Source organism: Loxodonta africana, chromosome 5 (genome assembly GCF_030014295.1).
Source record: "Loxodonta africana isolate mLoxAfr1 chromosome 5, mLoxAfr1.hap2, whole genome shotgun sequence".
NCBI classification, from domain to species: domain Eukaryota; kingdom Metazoa; phylum Chordata; class Mammalia; order Proboscidea; family Elephantidae; genus Loxodonta; species Loxodonta africana.
Genome location: NC_087346.1, coordinates 114,954,683 through 114,976,296, shown reverse-complemented (window position 1 = coordinate 114,976,296; position 21,614 = coordinate 114,954,683). Strand labels below are relative to the sequence as shown.

The 21,614-nt window shown below is 36.9% G+C and overlaps 1 protein-coding gene across 4 annotated transcripts in view; it reads right to left on the bottom strand.

The window, feature by feature from the left end:
* Positions 1-21,614, bottom strand: part of ATP8A1 (ATPase phospholipid transporting 8A1) — a 256,187-nt gene that overhangs the window by 147,388 nt on the left and 87,185 nt on the right. For all 4 annotated transcript variants that reach the window (XM_064285868.1, XM_064285867.1, XM_064285869.1 and 1 more), the window contains 3 exons: positions 21,082-21,170; positions 3,461-3,533; positions 491-596 (listed from right to left, as the gene is read on the bottom strand). In XM_064285868.1, coding sequence (XP_064141938.1) covers positions 491-596; positions 3,461-3,533; positions 21,082-21,170 — 268 coding nt within the window. The remainder of the gene's footprint in view (positions 1-490; positions 597-3,460; positions 3,534-21,081; positions 21,171-21,614) is intronic.

Here is a 21,614-nt window from a genome sequence, read left to right as displayed (position 1 = left end):
AATCTCTTTCCCATCCATATAAATACACAATAAATGCCCTGATTAACATTTCCAGAAGAAAGTAAAGTTGGGGCTCTGAAGTCATATATGGTCATTATTTTTAGGCAAACCGATCTTCCTTTTCTTTACAATTTATGGTTAAGATTTTATACCTAGTTATCTAAAAAGAGAAAAATTTCTGTATATATGAGAAAGTACTTTGTCTCACTTGTGTAAATTTGGCTGTTCAAAATCTGTAATTCAAATTTCCATGTAACTTAAGTCATATATGAAGAATTACATATACAAAGTTATATATTTTTGACATATATAAATTTAATCCTGAAGCCAAGGTTTTTCTAATTAGTAAATAAAATAAAATTTTTATTTAAAACACATACTCAGTTTGGTTACCTTACTTTTTCAAATTAGGTTGATTTTTTTTTTAGACAGTCATAAATCCTAGAACATTTTTCCACAGAAAAATACTTCACAGTGGCTTCATTTGTACCTGGAGATGCTGCTTGATAAATAATCTTATCTCCTTCTCGCTCTGGCACTGCTGTGTGACAGATTGCCATCATTGTAAGAAATTCACATATTATAGGTGCAGTTGGCTATAAAAAATAAACATTCACTTTAGCCCTTTACCTTTAAACACTTGACACTAATAATCGTAATATTACTTCATGTCTATCTATTAAGACTGTACCTGTTAAGAGTTGGAAGGTGTAGGTTTATAGCCAGTTAAGAAGCCAAAACCAATTATAAAGAAAAAAAAAAATTTAACCCAAATCATTCATTCTCAGTTTCTCATTTACTCTCTAAACATTTATATGAGACAACTTGGTGTCAAATTGAGATACACAGTGAAAAAGACAAACATAATTGAATCCTGCTCTAGACAACAGAGAGAAATTTTAAAATGTTAGCTTGGCTGGTTGTTAACCGAAAGGTTGTTAGTTTGAACCCTCCCTGCGGCTCTGCAGGAGAAAGACCTGGAAATCTGCTTCTGTAAAGATTACATTCAAAAAAACTCTATGGGGCAGTTCTACTCTGTCACATGGGGTCACTATGAGTCGGAATCAGCTTGATGGCATCTAACAACAATTCCTGAACACATTTAAACTTTAGGCATCTAATTTTTGGGGGCAATCTTAATGTGGAGCCCTGGCAGTGCAGTGGTTAAGAGCTCAACTGCTAACCGAAAGGCTGGCAGTTCGAATCCACCAGCCGCTCCTTGGAAACCTTATGGGACAGTCCTACTCTGTTCTGTAGGGTCACTATGAGTTGGAATCAACTCAATGACAATGGGGTTTTTTTTTTTTTTTTCAATCTTAATATGGTTCATTATTTTTGGTTATAGGGATAAGGACGGAATTTGTCTATAAGGCATTGTCTCCCTCTCCAAAAATTCATCTTTAACTTGATGCGTGTATTACTAAAAACAAACAAACAAAAAACCTTTGTACAATTGACTGTTATAGTCACCTGAAATCAAACCCGTTGCCATTGAGTCGATTCCAACTCATAGCGACCCTGTAGAACAGAGTAGAACTACCCTATAGAGTTTCCAAGGAGAACCTGGTGGATTGGAACTGCCAAACTTTTGGATATCAACTATAGCACTTAACCACTATGCCACCAGGGTTTCTGTTACAGGTCAAGGAAGACATAAAATTGGATTATTTAATACAAGGAGTTTTGAGTCTATAGGAAAAAAGAAGCTACCTATTTTTAATTAAACATCTTCCTGTCTGGCTTATGATAAAGAAAAATGTCAGTCATACCAATAAAGGAAAAGTATTTCTCCATGCTCTTGGGTAAAAAATAAAGTGATTGGAAATGGTAAGTCAGAAGATTATTTGAATAAAATGTGTTCAAGCTAGAATGATGGACAAAACAGACATGGTCCCCGCCGCCATGAAGCTTAGACTTGTGGGGAAGACAATACACAAATAAACACATGGATATTATTTAATTATTGTGTGAGATGGGCTATAAAGAATAGAACGTGCAAATATCGTATTATGGGAGTTGGGGGAATCTGTGGTTGTCAAGAAAAATGTGATATTAAGATTATGAGGCTTTAAACCTGTTGCCCCCAAGTCAATTTCAACTCATAAGTGACCTTACAGACAGAGTAGAACTGCCTCATAGGGTTTCCAAGGCTGTAAACCTTTATGGAAGCAGACTGCGGCATCCTTCTACTTTGGAGTGGCTGGTGGATTTGAACCACCAACTTTTTGGCTTTAGCCTCATGAAAAATTGAGCCAAGAGTATTCCATCAAGCAGGAATGGGACAGTGACTGCAAAGGCCCTAAAGAAGAATGCAGCATGTTTAAGAAAATAAAGCCAGTGTGACATGAGGAGAAAGGGCGAAAGGAATAGTGACTCAAAGCAAGGATGGTGACTTAGGCAGGAGCCAGATCATCTAACTTTGTAAGTTAAGAGGGAAGTCTCAGAATGATTTTATACAGGGTAGTGATGGGACTGGACTTTCACCTGCAATATTAGAGTTGCCACGTGCAATAAGAATTGGAGAGGAGTAAAACGGAAATAAGGAGATTGGTTAGGAGGCTACTATAGTGATCCGCACAGGGGATGATGGTGGTCTGCACTGGGGTAGTGAAAGTGCAGGTGAAGTAAAGCTGATACACTGAGGACGTAGTCCAGAGTGTTGACAAGGGCTTGGTGAGCCATTATAGATCTGGAGGTTGAGGGAAACGGAGGTGTCAAAGGTGGCCCTTAAGTTCTAGGAAAAGTATCAGGATGGAGGTGGTGCCATTTACTGAAATTGAGAGCACAAGTGGGTAGGGATAGGCCTAGATTTGAGTTTTATGAAGTCTGAAGCTAATATTATGTTGGCAGCTCTCTTTAATTAAACAGAGTACAAAAAAGATACAAAAGTATCCATGAGCACATTGTTTGGGCCCCTCCCAGGGCCATGTTAAAAACAGAGCTGCTGTCCAGTCAACTCTGACTCAAGGTAACACCACATATGTCAGAGAACTGTGCTCCACAGGGCTTTTAACGTGTTAATTTTTTGGAAGTGGATTGCCAGGTCTTTCTTCTGAGGGGCCTCTAGGTGGACTCGAATCTCCAACCTTTCAGTAAGCAGCCAAGCATTTCCTATTGTAGATCTGGCACTGGCCCATGATTTGGGGCAGGTAATTCATTTCTAAGGTTATTCTGAAGTTGTTAATAGTGAATTACTTCATACACAGAGAATTCAATTTATTTAAAACAAAAATTCTGAGCAGAAATATTGATTAATATAGTACTAAAACTAAATTTCTAACAACCATGAATTTCATGTTTGCCATGTAAAAAAGAATTCAGCAATAATATATTCAGATAATTATTTAAAGATCTTGAACACATAAAAAAGGAATGTATAAACATGGAAGCTTTTGTTCTCCAGAGGAACACTCATTAGTTTTCACGCATTATGAAGACATAATGGTTTGATGTCACTTACATGATTATTCTGGAGGTTTTCCAGCAATGAAGAATCACTAAATGTTTTTTCATCTCCAAACTGTGAGCTCTGCCTAAAAGGGGAAAAAATGGTGCAAATCTAGTTCATTCATACAAGCACACTGATCTATTTGTAACTCACTTTTGAAGTATATTTTTATGCTTGCAAATTCTTAATAAATCCAGTGTAAGTTGGCCTGCATTTTGAAATAAGACATCATAGGTTTCATGATTGAATCATTCAAAATGTACTGAAGGATTCTAAATTGTGAGAGACTTTTACTGGGTAATGAAAAAATCATATTTTATAGTCCATTTTTCTGGAGTAAAATAATAGTTATAGCCACATGAAGTTTAAAAAAATAAACTAAGGAAAGGTAAGAAATAAAACTTTTAAAACAGCAGGAATTGTGTTCCCTCTAGTTCTAAAATTTTTCAAGAATTTTAGATTTAATGTAATTGTTTTAAAAAATATATTGATTAATTCTTTCACCTTAGCCATCCATGTAAGAAATCTTTAGCTGTGGTAACATTATATGATTATCATATAAGATAAAAAACATGAAAAATAAACTGTTTACATTATGTTACATCATATATTATCAACATTTATCACTAGAAAACACCTCAGCAAATATTTATGTAAGTATCACATTTATTTTGTATAAAAAAGGAGAAAATAATGTGTTCAATATCAAGTAAGTGTAATTTAGAAGTTTTTCAATCAAAATTTTTACAGGTTAAAAAGAGCAACATCTATGTCACAATGTGTCAAATAGCAAGAGCTCCATATCTGAAATCCAGCAGCTTGAATGGAAGGGGAAATCACTGATGAAAGTAGCATTTGAAATAATAGAATACACTCAGAACCTTCAATGAAATACATTTCTCCCATAAACCAAAGGAGGAAGTCAGGATGTTTATAGTAAAATCCATTTTTATTTACATGTAGTAGTTTAGTCTATTAATTCTCAAAATCATAACATAACACATCCTGATAAACATGCAGTAGTTTCAAATTCTCGAAACCTCCCTGGGAGGCAGAAGAAACACATTGCTATTATTTATTATTATCATTACTACTGTCATTGCTCTAGTTTTAAAAATGAAGGAAAAATTCACGGAGTTTTAAATGACTTATCAAAGGGCAGACCAAAAATAGCACCTATTTCTCCTCCAAATATCACCACTTCTTAAAAATATTTGGAGCTTAAGAAATCTCCGTATTATACAATGTACTCATTAACAGTTCTTAGTTATATTTTCCTACTTATTTGTAAGATATACTGAAATGTTAAAGAATATTCACAGTAACGTCTTGCATGCAGAGATCTATTTTCTTTTCAAAGAATTCTACACTAAAAGCCTCTATAAAATCTGAAGAATGTCTTACTAATCTCACTGTAAACTCCTTCATTTCATAAATGACAGTTAACATAACTGATATAAATTTCAAATGTATTTTAATGGAATAACACTAGATATCCAATTCAACTATTTCCACTGACATATTCCAACTCCATTCACCAATGAAGGCTTCCATCATGGATAAAATTAAATAAGAACACTTCCCTAGAAAGTCGCTTCCTTTCCAAAGTCATGAAAAACTATAAACAACCCATCGGCTGATCAGATAGCCCGGGTTGGATGACTCAGGCACAGAGCTCCCTCACTTATTTCCAAAGTTTAACAAAACATTCACTTTTAGTAAAAACAAGTGTAAAATTAGGAAGCTCATGCCATTACAAATAAGAACCAACTGCATTAAAATATAAATAACATTTGAAACCTGTCGGTTGGCAAAGCTGTATGAATTTGCAAACTGCCCACAAATAAAATTGTAAGGCAACATCAACATTTTCTTAATTTCTTCCCTAGGCATTTCCAAGTAGAACTTTGTTCACCAGGAGACAGAAAAATTATGGTGTCTTGCAAGAAGCAATAAGGCAGAGAAATAACAGTTAAGGAGAACAATGAGCAGGTAGCCCACACACTTTACAATCTGCAGTTTCTCAAAGACAAGACTAAAAAGCTATAGTATATTATAAATAATTATTTCCTCAACATACAAAAATGAAGCATTTCCACAGCAATAAAAATTAAGATAAAGTCAGAAAGTATATGGCTTAATCAATATTAGCAATCTTCATATATGACATTACAAACTATGACTTTTTTAAACTGAAAATTCATATCAATAAGATAGCCATCTGTAGAAACAGAAAAAAAAAAAAAAGATGAATATATACTTTTCACCTTAAATCAAAACAAACCCCAGAGAGATCAAAGATTTAATAAAAGTCCTAAAGATATGGGAGAATTAAAAAAAGATAATGTAGGAGTGGGAAAGGCCTGAGTACCATACATAATTCAGAAAACAAACAAAACAAATCTGGCTGCATAAAGCTAAGTACTTCCATATAGAAAAACTAGTGCAAGCAAAGTCAAAAGACAAAAAACAAATTGGGAAAAAAAATTTCAGCTAATATAATAAAGGCCAATTTCCCTGAAATAAAATGAATTCTTGCAAATCAATAAGAAAAAGACCAACTGCATAGCAGAAAAACGGGCAAAAGACAATGAGAGAAATGAAATTTAAATCTATACATAGTTATCGTGTTCCACTATCAATTTGACAAAAAAATAAAATAACTGATAACCCTATGCTGTTGTGATTCTGGAAAAACAAACCTGTTGCCGTCAAGTCAATTCCAACCCGTAGAGGCCCTACAGGACAGAAAAGAACTGCCCCACAGGGCTTCCAATGAGCGGCTGGTGGATTCCAACAGCCAACCTTTTGATTAGCAGCCTGAGGTCTTAGTCACCGAGCCACCAGGGTTCCTCTGCAGAACTAGTTAAATCATACATCCTTGGTGAGAATGTGAACTGGTGCAACTTCTAAAAACAATCATTGGGCAATTTCTATCAAAATTTAAAATGCACATATCCTTTGATACAGTAATTCCAGGTGTAGGAGCTTATAGTAATTATTTACTTGGTACAAAATACTGCATGTAAAAATTTATTCTTTGAAGCACTTTTTAAGTAGTAAAAGATCAGAAACAATCTAAGGGTTGCACATTCACAACAGAATACCATACAAAAAATGGGAAGCTCTTTATGGAATATGGAAAAATCTCAAACACGTACTGTTAAATGAAAAGCTGGTACAAAACAGTATGCAAAGTATGGTTCCACCAGATGTCTGTCAGTTTCTCATACTGTGGTAGCTTGCATGTTGCTGTGATAGTGGAAGCTTGGCTATACATATTTCAAATACCAGCAGGGTAACCCATCGTGGGTAGGTTTCAGCTGAGCTTCCACACCAAGACAGACTAGGGTGAAATACCTGGCAGTCTACCTCTGAAAAAACTGGCTAGTGAAAACCTTATGAATAGTAGCGGAACACTATCTGATATGGTGCCGGAAGATGAGCCCCTCAGGCTGGAAGGCACTCAAAAGACGACTGGGGAAGAGCTGCCTCCTCAAAGTGGAGTTGATCTTAAAAATGTGGATGGAGTCAAGCTTTTGGGACCTTCATTTGTTCATGTGGCACAACTTAAAATGAGAAGAAACAGCTGCAATCATCCATTAATAATCGGAACACAGAATGTAGAAACTATGAATCTAGGAAAATCGGAAGTCATTAAAAATGAAATGGAATGCATAAAGACTGACATGGACAATCGTGAGCTAAAATGGACTGGTATTGGCCATTTTGAATCAGAAAATCATATGGTCTACCATGCTGCAAATGACAAACTGAAGAGGAATGGTGTCGCGTTTATCCTCAAAAGGAATATTTCAAGGTCTATCCTGAAGTACAACACTGTCAGCGATAGGGTAATATCCGCATACCTACAAGAAGACCAGTTAATTTGACTATTATACAAATTTATGCACCAACCACTAAGGGCAAAGATGAAGCAATTGAAGATTTTTTTACCAACTTCTGTAGTCTGAAATTGATCAAACAAGCAATCAAGATGCATTGATAATTACTGGTGATTGGAATGCAAAAGTTGGAAACAAAGAAGGATTGGTAGTTGGAAAATATGGCCTTTGTGATACGAATGATGCCAGCGATCGCATGATAGAATTTTGCAAGACCAAGGACATCTTCACTGGAAATACCTTTTCTCAACAACAAAAATGGTGGCTATACACGTGGACCTTACCAGATGGAAAACACAGGCATCAAATTGACTATACCTGTGGAAAGAGATGATGGAAAAGCTCAATAACATTAGTCAGAATGGGGACAGGGGCCAACTGTAGAACAGAACATCAACTGCTTCTATGCAAGTTCAAGTTGTAGTTAAAGAAAATTAAATCAAGTCCACCAGAGCCAAAGTGTAGCCTTGAATATATCCCACCTGAATTTAGAGACTATCTCAAGAATAGATTCGACGCACTGAACACTAATGACCTAAGACCAGACAAGTTGTGGAATGACATCAAGGACATCGTACATGAAGAAAGCCAAAGATCATTAAAAAGACAAGAAAGAAAGAAGAGACCAAAATGGATGTCAGAAGAGACTCTGAAAATTGCCCTTGTACATTGAGTAGCTAAAGCAAAAGCAAAAAAATGATGAAGTAAAAGAGCTGAACAGAAGACTTCAAAGGGTGACTAGAGAAGACGAAGTATTATGACATGTGCAAAGCCCTGGAGATAGAAAACCAAAAGGGAAGAACATGCTCGGTGTTTCTCAAGCTGAAAGAAAGAAGACTCAAGCCTTAAGTTGAAATACTAAAGGACTCTATGGGGGAAAACAAACTGGAAGAGATCCATATTTGTACCCATCTCAAAGAAAGGTAAACTAATAGAAAGTGGAAATTATCGAACAATATCATTAATATCACAAACAAGTAAAATTTTGCTGAAGATCATTCAAAAGCGGCTGTAGCAGTACATCAACAGGGAACTGCCAGAAATTCAAGCCAGATTCAGACGAGGATATGGAACCAGGGATACCATTGCTGATGTCAGATGGATCCCGGCTAAAAGCAGAGAACACCAGAAAAATGTCTACCTGTGTTTTATTGACTATGCAAAGGCACTGGGCTGTGTGGATCATAACAAATTATGGATAACATTACAAAGAATGGGAATCCCAGAACACTTAATTGTGCTCATAAAGAAGTTGTACCTAGAAAAAGAGGCAGTTGTTCAAACAGAACAAGGGGATACTGCTTGGTTTAAAGTCAGGAAAGGTGTGTGTCAGAGTTGTATCATTTCACCACATTTATTCAATCTGTATGCTGAGAAAATAATCTGAGAAGTTGGACTATAGGAAGGAGAATGGGGCATCAGGATTGGAGGAAAACTCACTAACAACCTGCGTTATGCAGATGATACAACCTTGCTTGTTGAAAGTGAAGAGGACTTGAGGCACTTATAGATGAAGATCAAACACCACAGACTTCAGTATGGATTGCACCTCAACATAAAGAAAACAAAAATCCTCAAAACTGGACCAATAAGTAACATCACTATAAAGAGAGAAAAGATTGAGGTTGCTAAGGACTTCATTTTACTTGGATCCACAATCAACACTCATGGAAGCAGCAGTCAAGAAATCAAAAGATGCACTGGATTGGGCAAATCGGCTACAAGAGATCTCTTTAAAGTGTTAAAAAGCAAAGACGTCACTTTAAGGACTAAGGTGTGTCTGACCAAGCCATGATATTTTCAGTTGTCTCATATGCATGTAAAAGCTGGACAATGAATGAGGAGGACCAAAGAAGAACTGATACCTCTGAATTATGGTGTTAGTGAAGAATGTCAAATATACAATGGACTGCCAGAAGAACGAACAAATCTGTCTCGGAAAAAGTACAGCCAGAATGCTTATTAGAAGCAAGGATGGCGAGACTTTGTCTCACATACTTTGAACGTGTTATCAGGAGGGATCAGGCCCTGGAAAAGGACATCATGCTTGGTAGAGTAGCGGGTCAGCGAAAAACAGGAAAATCCCTAACGAGACGGATTGACACAGTGGCTTCAACAGTGGTCTAAAACATAGCAACGACTGTAAGGATGGCACAGGACTGGGCATTGTTTCATTCTGTTGTGCACAGAGTTGCTATGAGTTGGAATCAATTTGACGGCACCTAACAACAGTATGCTTCACCTTCTGTAAAAATATGAGAGAAAAAATACTTGCATTTGTGTATACATAGAATAGTTCTAGGATACATGTGAAATTGGTTACACTTGCTGCCTTCAGAAGGGGGAATGGATGGCTATGAGACAGGAATAGGAGGGAAACCTTTTCTCTTTACATCTTTGAATTTGTAACATTTTAATGCATTATGAACTTAATAAATTAAAATTTAAAAATGTGAAACAATAAAACCCATGTAGCTATCTGAAATATATACACACCCTACATACAAGGTTCTGGGTACATACAAAATAAATTTACAGATCATAAATATATAACCCAGTATATCCAGTAAATATGTTGCACACAGGAAGATAAAAGCAATGCGATGGCAAAGCACTGTTTTTTTTTTTTTCTTTTAAAGAGTTGCACGTCATGCTTTGAATGGCCTTCTTGGCTTCCAATCAAAATCCACTGAAGAGAGATTTAAATTTTAGAAAGGGTAATTTGTTACTTAGTCCAGTGAATAAGCACGAATGGTTGATTTCAGTAATAATATTTTCATTAGACACTGATTTTGACCAAAGTAATGAAACTCTTTTTGTCCACGAACAACTGTGAAATGTCAGCATCACTGGAATAAATAAATCACCTGCCAAGATGACTTCTCTGAAGACTAACACTAATTTGGATGTGTTAGGTCTCATTACTGTACAGCCACACCTGGGAGAATGTTTTCGTGAGCCTAGCCTTTGCAGCAGGATAAATAAATACCACTCATTCCAAACATAATTAAAGACCAGATTGAAATGAGAAAATAAAGAAGACCGGAAAATAGTACAACTCATGGATATTGTGATAATACTAAAAACCCGCAGCAGAATCAAATAAACTAAGCACAGAGCATTTTAGGGCATTTTTTTCTGGAGAATCACCATCATTAGCATTTATTTAAAAAAATGGAAAAAAAAACCTATCAGAAAGAATAATTATGAACATAACTAGCTAAGAAAAACTGAAATAACACTTATCTGAGGCTTGCTTCAAAATAGTAGTAGATGAAAGGTATAGATAAATTAAAAATTGGCCTTAAGTCCATATTCTTGAAGGTAGGCAATGGGTGAATCTGTCTACTTTTTGTTTATGATTGAAATTTTCCAAACTAAAAGTCAGAAAAAGGAAAAATGATTATGGAAATATATAGCCTTACAAAATAGGCATATTTAGGATATAAGAATAAATTGATTGTGAGAATGAATTTTTTTTCAAATTACAAAAATATTAATACTATCAATTAAGAGAATGGTAGATTCTTAATAGAAAGGAACCAACCTGCATGGTCATAGGTAAACTGGTAGTGTTTGGCAATAACAAGAAAAGGGTATCAATTTTTGATTAGTTATTGGCTGGGAATGATTTCGTCTCTGTAAACTATTTCTATTAATAGCACTTTAACAGAACAGAGCTACAATCATCATCTAGTTATTTTAATGTTCACAGAGTATGTTTCAAAGGATTAATAAAACATTACAGGTTTGCCTCCAAACTCCAATAAATCTAAATATGTAAAATAATCTACATACATTTAAGCGTCAAATATTATGTGTCTTTTAACTCGACATTTTTGTTGACAAATACTAGTTCAATAGAGCAGTAAAATACATATATAGCCCATAGGTATTACTTGCAGGAGACACACCTTGCCTGCTGAAAGTGAAGAGGACTTGAAGCACTTACTGAGGAAGATCAAACAATACGGATTACACCTCAACATAAAGAAAACAAAAATCCTCACAACTGCACCAATAAGCAACATCATGACAAACAGAAAAAAAACAAGTTGTCAAGGATTTTGCGGTGCGATGGATGGCTTTTGTGTGGCCTTTCTTGTGATAATCTTGTAACTCTCACCCAAGTGAAAGGGTGAGGCTGTGCAAATAAGGTAACTGTGGCCCACCAAGGGAACTGGTCAGTTTTGCCATCCCACTTGGCTAAAAAGGGCCAATTTCAGAGCAGAGACAGGATCCACCGCCACTACCAAGGAAGAACAGCCAGGAGTAGAGAGCATGTGCTTTGGACCCAGGATCCCTGAGCCGAGAGGCTCTTGGAACCAGGAGGCAGAGAGAGAGAGAGAGATAACTCTTGAGAAGCAGTGGCAGAGAAAAAACAGCAGGAGACAGCAGGGCAGGAGTGCCTTTGGCCAGGAGGCTTGCTGGTGGAGTAGGATGCCTCTGGGCACTTACCAGCAGAGCTAAAAGAGCTTTGTAACACTTGCCTGAGCAGGGCAGAGGCCAAGGGCTAGAGAGGTGTGCCTATGAGCAAGGCCGAGAAAAGGTGTCCTGATGGAAGAATTGTATATCCTGAGCATTCCTAAATTTGAATTGTAACCTGTTAGTTCCCTAATAAACCCCATAATCGTGAGTATTGTCTATGAGGTCTGTGTGGCCATTGCAATGAATTATCGAACCCAGCAGAGAAGTACTATAGTGGGCAAATCTGCTGCAAAAGACCTCTTTAAAGTGTTAAAAAGTAAAGATGCCAGCTTGAGGACTAAGGCACGCCTGACCCAAGCCATGGTGTTTTCAATCGCCTCATATGCATGCAAAAACTGGACAATGAATAGGGAAAACCAAAGAAGAATTGATGCCTTTGAATTATGGAGTTGGCAAGGAATATTGAATATACTACGGACTGCCAGAAGAACAAACAAATCTGTCTTGGAAGAAGTACTGCCAGAATGCTCATTAGAAGTGAGGATTTTGAGACTTTATCTCACATACTTTAGACATGTTATCAGAAGGGACCAGTTCCTGGAGGACATCGTGCTTGACAGAATAGAGGTTCAGCGAAAAAGAGGATGACCCTCAAGGAGATGGAGATGAACTGACGCAGTGGTTGTAACAATGGGCTCAAACGTAGCAATGACTGTGAGGACTACACAGGACTGGGCGGTGTTTCTTTCTGTTGTATGCTGGGTCGCTAGGCATTGGAAGCAACTCAACGGCACCCAACAACAACACTACATATAAAATTTAACAGACTTCACACTGAAAGGTGAAGCTGCTGAACAGCCAGATGGGAACGTATTTTCAGAAGCAACTTTGGATTTACAGAGTCGTCTACTCTCTTTTACTTACTCTAATGACCAGCAGCATGGAGATGTGGTCAGGTGCCTAGAGCACAGGATTCAACCAGGATCAGATTTTTGATTTCGGTTTCACTGGCAATATGAAACCAATTGAGAGACTGAGCAGAGGTGGACTAATGAATAGTCAAGGTTGTGTCTCCTGTGCTAACTTTCTTCAGTCAAATTTTCCCTGCTCTTGCTATCTCAACAAAATGAGAAAGAAACAAAGAGAAAATAAAATGACCTCAAAACTGCAAAGCGTCTTGTGTTCTGAATGCAGCCATTCTTTAAAGTCTGTAGAATGTAGTATAACAAACATATACTTTATAACCAGGCTAAGCTAGGTTTTAACTCTGGCTTCCAAGCTAGTTGTTGTTGTGTCCATTCTGATTCTCAGCACTCCTATAGCACTGAATAGAAAATGCCCCAGAGCGTTTCCAAGGCTATAATCTCTATGGAAGTACACTGCTACATCTTTCTCCTGCGGAGAGAGCAGCTGGTGGATACAAACTGCCAACTTTTCAGTTAACAGCTGATCGCTTAACCATTGTGCCACCAGGGCTCCTTCCAAGCTTACTGGTTGCATTAATTTGGGGGCAATTTACTCATTAGCTTCTTTGCCTAAATTTCACCATTTTAAAAACAGCAGCATCAATAACAACTCCTCAAATACGTCGCGAGGGTTAAGTGAGAGACATAGAGCTAACACTCACTGGGGGCTTCTATGCCCAGGCACTAGTCTAAGCACTCTAGAAACAGCTCATTCAAATCTCTCCCCATGATGCAGCTACTGCTATTATCACATTCTACTAGATGAGACACTCAGGTGGAGAGGCTTAGGTAACTTGTTCAAGGGCACCAGTACCAGGATCCGAACTCAGGCAGTCCGAGTCCAAAATCCACCATCTTTGACCACTGCAAAGGACAGAGTAGAAGGTCAAGAAACAGTTGTCCCCTCTTCTTTGTAGCCTCACAGATAACTATCCTATAGATGGAGAATTTGAGTATATATGTAAGATAAAGATCACGTTACTATAAAGGTAGCAAAAGCCTTCCCTAATGTTTATTAAAAAAAAAAAAATGAAAGTGTAATATTTTAAATGACCTGAGTAAATGAACACCCATTTTTAACATTTTCATCCAATCTTAAAAAAATGTGAAGTCACATTCCTTCTGTTAGGAATAATTGATACCGTAGAGAAAACGTGTATCAATTCCACATTAATGAACTATGTTTAAAATTAAAAGAATTAATGTTACAGAAAAACAACATAAAGATACAGTCAAATTTTAAACTACATTCTCAAAGGCTTAAATAACAGATTAGTTAAATAACACCATTAATCTTGAATTATCCACCAACAGTGAGCTGCTCTGGCACATTTAAAAAATGCTAAAAATGATTCAGTTGTGTGTAGGTGTCAAAATGTACGGCACGCCAAGTGATGAGCTTACAAGAGATAACTCAGGAGTTGTCAGCTCTAACTAAACACCTGTCTCTGTTATTATTACGAGGTTTACCGCAAATTTTTTTACCAAATCTCCACTGTCCTGAAATAAACTCCAGGTTGAAAAATATTAAAGAATTTCAGGTATATTAGAAATGTGGCTTACTCAGTGATTTACTGAAAATAAAAGCATAACAACTTGTAAAGTTATAATGTTTTCTAAAGCATTAAAGAAACCCATTTTCTAAAATTTCACTTACCAATAAATCACGATGAATGATAGAAATAATATCAAAAGAAATATATAGTATAGAAACCCTGGTGATGTAGTGGTTAAGTGCAATGGCTGCTAACCAAAAGGTTGGTGGTTCGAATCCACCAGGCGCCCCTTGGAAACTCTATGGGGCAGTTCTACTATGAGTCGGAATTCACTTGATGGCAATCGGGTTTTTTTTTTTTTAAATATAGTAGATGAAAATGGAAATCCATGGAGGGAGGGGATTTTAATGTGAAACAGACCAAAAAATGGAAAGTGTTCAAATCAAGCCTATAAAATAGTCTTTAATTATTTTATAATGCATCATATTCCAGTTAATTGTGGCCCTTGGTAGCATAGTCTTCCAATATTTGTCACGGACATTTAAAAAAGTTCATTTCCCAGCTTCCAAATAGACTTATTAAATTGATGAAAAGAAATGTAAAAGGAAATTTCCACTACCAGGTATGCTGCAATAGAACTTTCTGTAGCTTTGTAGAGAGTATAAATAGTGACAGAAGGTGGCAGTGCTGAGCTAAAAACACAGGAAAGCTTTAAGAGCTAGAACCAAACTAGCTGCCCTTCTGACTCACAGGGACCCTATAGGACAGAGTAGAACTGCTCCATAGGGTTTCCAAGGAGCACCTGGTAGATTCGAACTGTTAGCCTTTTGGGTAGCAGCCGAACTCTTCATTCAATAGCTATAAGTTGGAATCGACTCGATGGCAACAGGTTTGGTTTTTTTGGTTAAGGGAAATTCTAAAGTAGTCCACATAGCCCAGGACTCTGGAATTGATAATTACAAACTATATTATATATATGTAATATAAAACTCTAGCGAGCTAACCTTTAAACTAAATGTTTATAAAATGACTAAAGGTTATTCAATAGAAGATCAAAGATATTCAGCAAATTTCAAGAAATGCCTACTTTACAGCATTGTCACCCTACCTAGCCAGTAATTTTTTTTTTTTTTTCCAAAAGTAGTGAAATGTGTCCAACCAAACAACAGAATGCAAACATTCCACAGGAATAAACGAAGAGACAGACAGGTTCACAGCTTACCATTCATCAGGAGAGCAGCCATATTCCTCAGGCTCAGGGACATGGCTTCACAGAGAGCAAGAGGAGGAACGGAAAGAGAGGAAAAGTAATCACAGAAAGGCTGGAAACAAAAGCATGAATAAAAGAAGTATGGCTCTCCAAAAAGTTAGGAAAAAGAACTTTTAGTTGATTCTAAAAGAATGGCAGTTAGTATAGTAAGTAGAACATGATAATTTATGGTAACATAAGCAGATTTACAAAATTATCCTATAACTGAAATTACCAACTTGCCTCTGCACCAAGAAATTTACTGAGTTAGGCACAGAATTCAGTGTTTCTAGGAAATACGTGAATTTAGCAGTTTAAATTCTCGCTAAAGCCAATGGAAAAATCAATCATATATACTGCATAATCAGAATAAAGTGATTTAATGAAGTAAACATGCTAATACTTAGGAATAAACTATTACACTGATAAAATGTGCCAAATACATTTCAGAAGTAACTTTGACTACCATGAGGTGATGGTTCTTTAAAGTAGTATATAAGCATAAATGTTAACTTCATTTCTATTATTAAATGAAACCACTTTTTAAAAGATGAATGACTAGTCAAAATTTTTCATTTAAGCCCTAATTCACTAATTAAAGCAACTGTTGCTTTAAACAGCAAAATACTTTAATATTATCCATTAGCTCATTTGAGCACTAGGAAAGTCTGATCAATGTATAGATTTCATTTCAACCAGTGTGGCCCAAGGTACACAACAAATTTCCTTATTTACCATTTCTTATATATGCTCATTTGATATTTTTCCTTTAAATTAAATTTATTAGATACAGAGCTTTTACAATGAGAAGTTCATAAAAATGTAAGGCCACTGTTGTTTGGACAAATACACGATAAACTTTGTTGAAAACTCATGGGATCCTTTATTCTGTAAATGTCCACTCCACTCTCTTTAACCTTTTACCAACCTGGTCACAACATGGACCTTATCACTCCAAGGTACCTCCAAAACATTAAACTGCTGCAGTGCAATATTGGTAATCTTCACACTGGAGGTGGTCCCTTTTACTCACTATTCTCTTCCTTACCAAAGGGCTTTCTTTTTATATGCTTGGGAGGTAAGGGTAACCAGTCCCCTTGTGGGCTGGACTACCAGAAAAGGAGTTGGCCTACTGCAAAGCTCTGTGGAAACTGGCTACAGCCCAGTGCTCAAGGCAATCGCTTCTGGTCAATCTCAAGGCTTGGGCTTTAGCCCCATGACTGAACCAGAGGAGGGCCTGGCACTACTCAAGCAACAAACACTGAGCCAAGGTCCTGCTGGTTCTCACTGCTGTTGTACCTCAGGCCCTGATCCTGGCATCAGGGGAGAGGTTGGTGCTCCAGTAGTCATGAAGCTTAACAGCCCCAAGCCCAAAGGTGAGAGTCCCTTTCCCATTGTGCTGAAGCACTACCTCACTGCAGGTAAGAATCACCTTGATGCTATGGGTTTGGTTTTTTGGTTTCATCCAGAGTGTGACGAGCAGCAGGTAACCTGCACACCTGTTACTGACCCTGCCTGCATGAGTCTGCCCCCGCGATTGCAGCTCTAGTAGTTCTGGTATGTTTGCAGGTATGTGCTGTTGTATCTGCCTCAGAAGTTCTTAATCAAATTTATCATCCTTAGAGGTCAGCTAAAGTATTCTCAGGCAGCATTAGAATTCAGGAACTTCCCTAATTAGATCCAATCCACTAAATCACATAGGCGTATACACTGTGTTAAAATTTTATATTTGTCTGTACGATTACTTGGTTAATATCCATTAACCCCCAGTAAGGCTGAGAGCAGGAACGGAGTGAAGGTCTCCTGATTCCCATCATCTAACGAATGCCACGTACATAGAAGGTGATTGATAAACATTTGTTGAGGTACCTGAGTAAACGAATAAGTGGTGTTTACCAGCTTCTGCCACTAGTCTTGATGAGTAGTAAGATAAACTTGTTGGTTATAGTCTAGATACTAGCGCTACATATTATAATCGTTGTGGTGTCTCTCTCCTAATGAATCTCTTCTCAGGGCTAAAGCAGTAGCTGATCCTTCTAGCAAATCTGCCACTAAACAAAATGCTGTCAGATTACATCCCAGAATCTTCACTGCAATGAGACACTCCTAGCCACTAAACATAGAAGCTTGCTTAGCTCTTCCTGGTATTCAAGTAATGGTAATAAAACTGACTTACTCCTCTAGGAAGAATTTGCTGAAACGATACCTGAGTAAATGTTTAGCAGTAGAATTTTTAGTTTGTATATATTTTTTTTTTAATAAGTTAAACTGAAAAATGATACACAACTCATTTACATTTAAATACGACTGTTCCATGAAAAAAGGATATAATGAAATAAGCTAATGAGTTTGAGAACAGTGTATCTGGTACAAAGTTGTTCTCTACAAAACAATCATCATCTGAAAACGTGCACAGATCTTTTATTTTCTTGCCCATCATGAATCCAATTTGGAGCAAAGGTAATGTGAAATGAGAGAAATTTTACTAAGATTAAATTTTTGAAGCAGTATTTTAAGTGTTTAACACTATCTTCTTACAAACTTACAGGATACACAGAAATAAAGATTATACCACCAGAAGGCTTCAAGTCTCGTCTTTCTAACTGATAAAACTCAACAGTACTCACCTTTGGCTCTATCTAGGATAAAACAGCTCCTTACTTCTTAAAAATGCCAAAGAAGACCAGCTATGAAACTGTAACCTCAAGGGCAATCGTTAGTGGATAAAAGTTTGTATTAATTTAAACCTCTGTTTGACCATCTCCTGGAGGGATAAACACCATGCTTTTTTCTGGCTGGGGCTGGAAATGCACTTATATCATAGTTCCCTTATTAACTGTTGAACATGGCTATAGGGCAAACGGGATAACAAAACCATGTCATTGCCCTGTCTAGGTTCCTATAACCGAAGAGTGCCCAGAGGAAATTCCCACAGAAAGGTAGTTGACAGTAATTACTTTTTCCCCTGTGGAGACTGGCTGGAATTAAATAGCAGTGGTGTGTCCCTGACTGAAAACATCTGAGCAGTCTGAAGTCATGGTTTCTCCAAAGCCTTGTATGTCAACAACTCTATAATGCTGACACTCCAAACCTCACTAGATACAGGAAGCTTGGGGGAGGGAATGCCGATAAAAACTCAGTCAGTGTAAAGGATGCTTAAAAGCACATACACACACAATATGTGATTATTGGAAGCAGTTTAACAACTAGTTTTATTCAAGTTGGCTCCTGGTATTCTTAAAACCCTGATATATCATCCAAAGGGGAAGCATATTTCTGTTTCTATAGTTAATAATTACAAACAAAGGAACTCCTGTTTTTTAATTTTTTTAAACATGTTGGAATAATTTTATATCTGAAAAGAGACCCTAGAGATCATCTGGCCTCACTGTCTTCCATTTAAAGACTCAGGAACATCTGAAAAGGAATTGTCTACGGTCTCACGGCAAATTAGTGACAAGGCTAGGACTAGAACTCATTTCTTACAGCTTATTGATTGGACTGTACCCTAACATTATGAAATGTTACTTCCCAAGAAGAAATCTGTTTCACTGAGAACTTGATCTACATGATGAACTTAATCTACATGATGACAATACTTAACTCTTAATATTACTTTAATATTTACAGGTCTCTAAACTCACCTTTTCCTATAAAAAAAGAAACCAAAACCCACTGCTGTCAAGTCAATTCTGACTTACAGCAACCCTATAGGACAGAGTAGAACTGCGCCATAGGATTTCCAAGGAGCGGCTCGTGGATTCAAACTGCCCGCCTTTTGGTTGGAAGCCATAGCTCTTAACCACTGCACCACCAGGGCTCCCCATTTCCTATAACGGCTGTTAATGATGATATTATTAATAGACCAAGAAAAACACTGCTATTCAGAACTACTGTCTAGGAGTGTTTAGGACCTGTTCCAAGAATAAGAAAAAATAAAATCTAATAAAAGGCAGAGGAAAAGAGAGGCTACATCTCATTTTAACATTCTCTTCTGATAAGTTCACAAGCAATAGTTACTAATTTGAAGAACTTGTATAATTCAATTGGAAATTGCACAAAGTATAAGGATGCCAATTCCCAAACAGATCACTCTAGGAATAAAATTCATCAATGAATGCAGAATGTGTGTAAAAAGAAACCACCACAAATCCTATAGCACGTATAATACAATAAACTCTACAATCACAGTGGGCTTTCCTTCTCTCCTCTGGGCCAACTGTGGGTAGAATATACAAGATGTCAAAAAGTGTGACTGCAACTCTGCTGCTCTACTAGCTTGACCAAACAATGTGACCTGTAGCAACTAAGATTGGGAGGTAAGGGGTGAGAAGAGCCTCTTTTTGTGTAAGGGAGTTAAGAGAGCTTCAGATAAAGAACGAAGCAAAACAGTATCTAGGTCTGGAAATAGTACATATATCTCTTACATCAATAACCTGTTTTCACAGTGTGAAGGTCATTCAATCAACTGTTGTTTTAGCCTCATTTATACACATAGTTTGAAGTCATTTTTAGTCGCCCCTCTCTCCTAATCCAAAGAACAAGGATATCTGCCTCAATCTGTTTCTCTTTGTAGACTCTGTGTATGAAAGTAAGCAAACATATTTAGAATTTTTCACCAAATGATTACTTCTTTATAGTTTTTAACTAAGCCATTTTCAATATTCCATATGCTATTTTTGTACTGGCCTCCTGCTAGGAGACAGAGGTGGTGGGTTAGAAAGGGTGCAATCCAGAAAACCTGAACACAAGTGCCCATGCTAGTATGGCTAAGAGACTGATATTTACCAGTCTCACCTGCAGATAAGGATAGTTGGAAAATTGGATCTAGGCCAATGCCCATCAACAAGGACGGTGCTTCACCATATGATCATGTGTTTCCTAGAAATTAATTTTCTCACACTGCCACATAATGTATTTCAAAAAGTAGTATGCTTTTTAAGAGTTTAGTCAAACACATCTGGAAGCAGGAAATAAATGTGTGATCAATAAGCACATTCTAAAGGACATTAATAACCCAATAAAAGCTTGTGACATATTCATTATCACTTGGAATTAAGAGTTTCGTGGCCCTGCCTCCTTCCCACCATCAGAATTTTAGATTGCTCCGTGACTGCAAAGGGGGGAGATGATAAAAGGAAATAAACAAACAACAAAAAAAATCAAAGGGATAATAAATATTTTAACTTGAAAACTGCCCAATGACAGACTGCATTCTTCTCACCACATGCAAGTTGTACTCTGACTTTATGACAAGCTCCAAGCTCTTTAAGCACTTTGCCACCAGGGCTATCCATGACAATGTACAGTAGCACTATGTTTGTACCTTCTTACTAGGGCCAGATAGAGACCTTCAATGAAACTAAACACTGAAACAATTATTAGGCAGAGCCCCACGTGACAGGTAATTCCAAATGAAAACAATACCAAGTTATAAAATACAAAATATATGTGGGTGTTGAATTAAAACAATTGTTTTCTAGATTAAAAATCCCTGCTAATAAGTAGAACGCTCCCAAATGTACCAAACTAATTACGAAACTGTAATTAAATGTACATTTTATATTCTAATTAAAGGAGAAGAACTCACCCATAAGCAACTCCTGCAATGGTGCATTTCTTAAACTGCATTACGTTGCAGGTCAGGGTGCCAGTTTTGTCAGAAAAGATGTATTTAACCTAAAAAAGTTCAAAAAAATTCTCATTAAAATTTCACGTCTTTTTATGCCAGTCTATTACAGAGGAAAAAAATCTTTAAAATTTCACTTTTTTTTTTTTCCAACTTAGTTATCATTGGAGGGGCACCAGCTATTAACTGCTTTCTGCACTCATCAAGAAATACATCCTACTATGTTTTCATTATTTTAGCAATGAATCATTTCATATATAAATACTAAAGAATATCAAGATATTAGAAAAACTATAACCAAACCAAAAAAATCAAACCCATTGCCTTTGCAATTCTGACTCATAGCAGCCCTACAGAACAGAGTAGAACTACCCCATGCAGTTTCCAAGGAGTGGCTGGCAGATTTGAACTGTTGACCTTTTGGTTCACAGTAGAGCTCTTAATCACTGTGCCACCAAGGCTATAGTCATACAGAAATCTGCCTTACTAAAATT